The sequence below is a fragment of the Musca autumnalis genome, unplaced genomic scaffold, assembly GCF_047663935.1.
Source record: "Musca autumnalis isolate F117 unplaced genomic scaffold, ASM4766393v1 scaffold_2, whole genome shotgun sequence".
Classification (NCBI taxonomy): domain Eukaryota; kingdom Metazoa; phylum Arthropoda; class Insecta; order Diptera; family Muscidae; genus Musca; species Musca autumnalis.
In genome coordinates this window covers 89,713,345-89,716,729 of record NW_027411755.1, presented here as the reverse complement: position 1 = coordinate 89,716,729, position 3,385 = coordinate 89,713,345, and the positions used below count along the sequence as shown (strand labels likewise).

The following is a 3,385-nucleotide window of genomic DNA, read 5'->3' as shown; positions in this document are numbered from 1 at the left end:
AATTCCATTTTTTTGCAAAGTGATTTTTCTAGTCACTTTAAACAACGCAAAACATGGTCGTATGGCAAACTGTCACGAGTACGTCAAGGCTAAAAACTGTAAAATTTTCCAAAAAAAGTGTTGCCTAGGCCAGATAGTTTGCTTCCAGCCCTTGTAATATTCCCGCAGAGTATGACTGGTACATTTGTTTTGGTCTCGCTTCGACGCAGTCGTTTATTTCTATAAATAGCGTAGTAATTAATGTACTTTCAAAGGCCAATATTTTGTTACGGTATTTTTGCTAAAACCGTATTTTTGGGTATAAATTTTAGATATTTTAGAGATTTTATTTCTTTTGATATTCCGGATCATATAAATTGGAAGCGACTACATTGAAAATAGGAAAGTTTACAAAAAATTTTATTGAAAATATCGCGGATTAAATCACTTTTTCTGTGGATAGTTTCCACTACAATAAAGTAACTGATACAACAGTCGCCCTTTTGCGGAAAGAGAAATGAGATCTGTATACGATTTATCTCAAAAATTGATTGTAAATGTACATCCACGGTCCCTTATGTATTGTATTGAAATAAGTACAAACCTTTAAATGTAAAATGCTATGGGAGCTAAGTTCATAAATTTTTCCCTTAATTTAAACACACTGCTGTAAAATCAGATCGAATTGTTGTATATAAATATTCTGTCTTTCCATGAAATGGCACGACTGTGTGACAGTCGGACATACTCCAACAACGCTATATGTACATTTACGATTTTTTTTAAGTTTTTCTGTACCATGAAAGATCATCACTATTGATACCGTCGTCTTCACATAGAAACTCGTACACGGCATGTCGCCTTTTGCATTGGGAAGCAGGTGGTCCAGGCTTATAGCTGGGGATACTCCGAATGTTGGTAGATGAATAATTACATGTAAAAATAACCATTCGTTTTGTAGGAGATCCATGGAGTAACATATTCAAAAAGGCACAACCAACATGAGTCTGACGATCGGAGACAAGTAATGTAAAGTGTCCAGTTTGAGGTCTGAAGTGTCAATGTATATATAACATGGTATTAATAGAGCAATGTCTACAACATACGTGGTTTTGTGGTAGGATTCCAGCACCGAATGATTAGCATCAAATTGTTCCTCATACCAAAGGAATATAGCTTCTTTTATGAAACCTGCTACGGGAATATCCAGCTTTTTTGTTGTTGCAGTATAGATATTTTGGCCGGCCATTGGAAATTTTTTAGTACTTCTGCATTGATCATGGGCAAACACACAACTCATAACATTGTATTCCGCGGTGTTAGCTAACCCCTCATCCCATACCTTAAAAGTACAATATTCAAGGAAAACCACTTAGAATTTCAGACATTCCACTCACCAAACATGGCATCCGTACTGCTGGATAGAAACAGTTCACTTTACCTGAAGCCACTTTGTTTCTATAAAAATTGTGTTCATTCAATATCATATCTTTGTACGGTTTCATATTTTCCAACATTGGGTCACCTTCGCATGCCTTACCGAACATCTGTAATTAGTGAATGTGTTCACAGTTCTAATAATTGCCTTTCCGTTTATTTCACTCCACTTTTATAGTAAAGTGTGTTGAAAACGATGAATATTTTATTTTCGAGTACCTTTTTATTTTCACAGGCAACATGTTTTCCTTGGTAAGGACACATTTTTTCATCACAATAATCGATAAATTCGCCATTTCCCAACGTAAAAAGTTTAAAAATCAGTATAATTAAAACTTTATAAGGCATAGTTGTAAACAAAGTAAACAAACTAAAAACTTGTGTGAAGGTTTGCTTAAATACTAAATTTCTTATCTATTTCGCAGAGAATTATTGTCACGCCTTCGTGGAAGTTTTTATTAATATTAAGTTAACGTCAATAAAAGTCCGTATGTTCATATGTAATGAAGCCACAAAAAAAGAAAAATAGATAGCAATTGTTTTCAAATTAAGTCATTGGAAATAACTAACTATCTTTTATGGGATAGACAGCACTGGCTAACAACAAAAAAATTTACTGAATTTTTTATATTTGTATCCTAAATTGTCACGTTGTTACTAGTATTTACATACAGTGCTGCTCAAAACATATGCAACTCAGATGCCTATATCACATTTAACCTATTTTTGGGGACATTTTGTGTTTTGAAATATATTTATTTTTGCAGTTTGATTCTTTGTTGACCCTACTTTCAAGATTTAAAAATGATTATTCAGTTTTTAACACTTACATTAAAGAAATGTGTTAAAAATCGGAGAATCACGTGTTTTGGCCTGCTCAAAACATATGCAACTCCGTGGTTCGAATATCTATTACCAAATTTTTGATGAGTTTTTTGCATTGATTGGCATAAGATAGTTTTTTGTCAGAAAAAGGGGACCAAAAGCTTTCATGAGGGATACATTTTATACCGCCTATGTTTAATTTTGACAGACAAGTATGCCGAAAACAAGACATTTCCAATTTTTTAAGAAAAACAAAAGTTATGGTCCGATATTTGTATCAAAGACATGCAAAAATGTTTACTTCTCAAAATTGTGGATCCAACGCAGTCCAAAAATAAACATAAGGACAGTACAGTATTTAAAATTGAGCTGTATACCGCGTAAAAAGTACTAAAATCGCCATAAAATGGGTAGGAGGTGAATGTACAACTATATCTACTGCAGGGGATAATGAAATAATGATGCGGATTATTAAGCAGAATTCTAAGAGTCCATCAACAGATGTTAAATAAAGGCTTTACATTGATAAATATATACAAAACTCTCCGATACATGCCATAGATACCGGTGTACCAATATGGACACATTTTAGGAAAACAGTAATTTCCAGGAAAATTTCAATTTTTCATACTAAATTTTTCAAAAAATTTTTGGAATCGGTTTTGAAGTTTAAAATAGAGTACTTTTTGTCTACTTTAATCAATATTTGAGTTATATGACTTGAAAAAATGTACTTGATCACCAGGACAAATGATAATCGAATTTGTCCCCTTATACCAAAAAGTTGACCAAATAGGAATATGGTGTTTTATATCGGCCTGGAGGTATTTTTGTGGACAGAGGTGGCACTGGAGGCATGAGGTCGAGATATTTATCGGATTAAAAAACTAACCGGAATTATAATATATCGAAATCGCACCACGTACATACCACAGATTTCATATAAGAGGGTGTTATGCATTAATACCTCCACTAAACGTACATATAACCACGTAAAACTTGTCATTTTTGCAAATGTTTTTTGTGTTCTTATCAAATACGTTCAGATTAAGTAATCTAAGATCATATAGAAGGTTCAGGGGCCCTAAATTGCACTCTAGACTGTTGAAAATCGAATAAGACCTTGGTATTTTACAATTATCCT

The 3,385-nt window shown here is 33.2% G+C and overlaps 1 protein-coding gene across 1 annotated transcript; it reads right to left on the bottom strand.

The window, feature by feature from the left end:
• Positions 1–649: 649 nt before the first annotated feature.
• On the bottom strand, positions 650–1,768 carry LOC141392936 (venom allergen-1-like). Its single transcript, XM_073965905.1, has 4 exons — positions 1,636–1,768; positions 1,377–1,526; positions 1,086–1,321; positions 650–1,029 (listed from the first exon to the last, which is right to left on the bottom strand). The coding sequence occupies exons 1-4, from the start codon at positions 1,762–1,764 to the stop codon at positions 762–764; spliced, it is 783 nt and encodes a 260-aa protein (XP_073822006.1). The 5' UTR covers positions 1,765–1,768; the 3' UTR covers positions 650–761.
• Between the last annotated feature and the right edge of the window lie 1,617 nt (positions 1,769–3,385).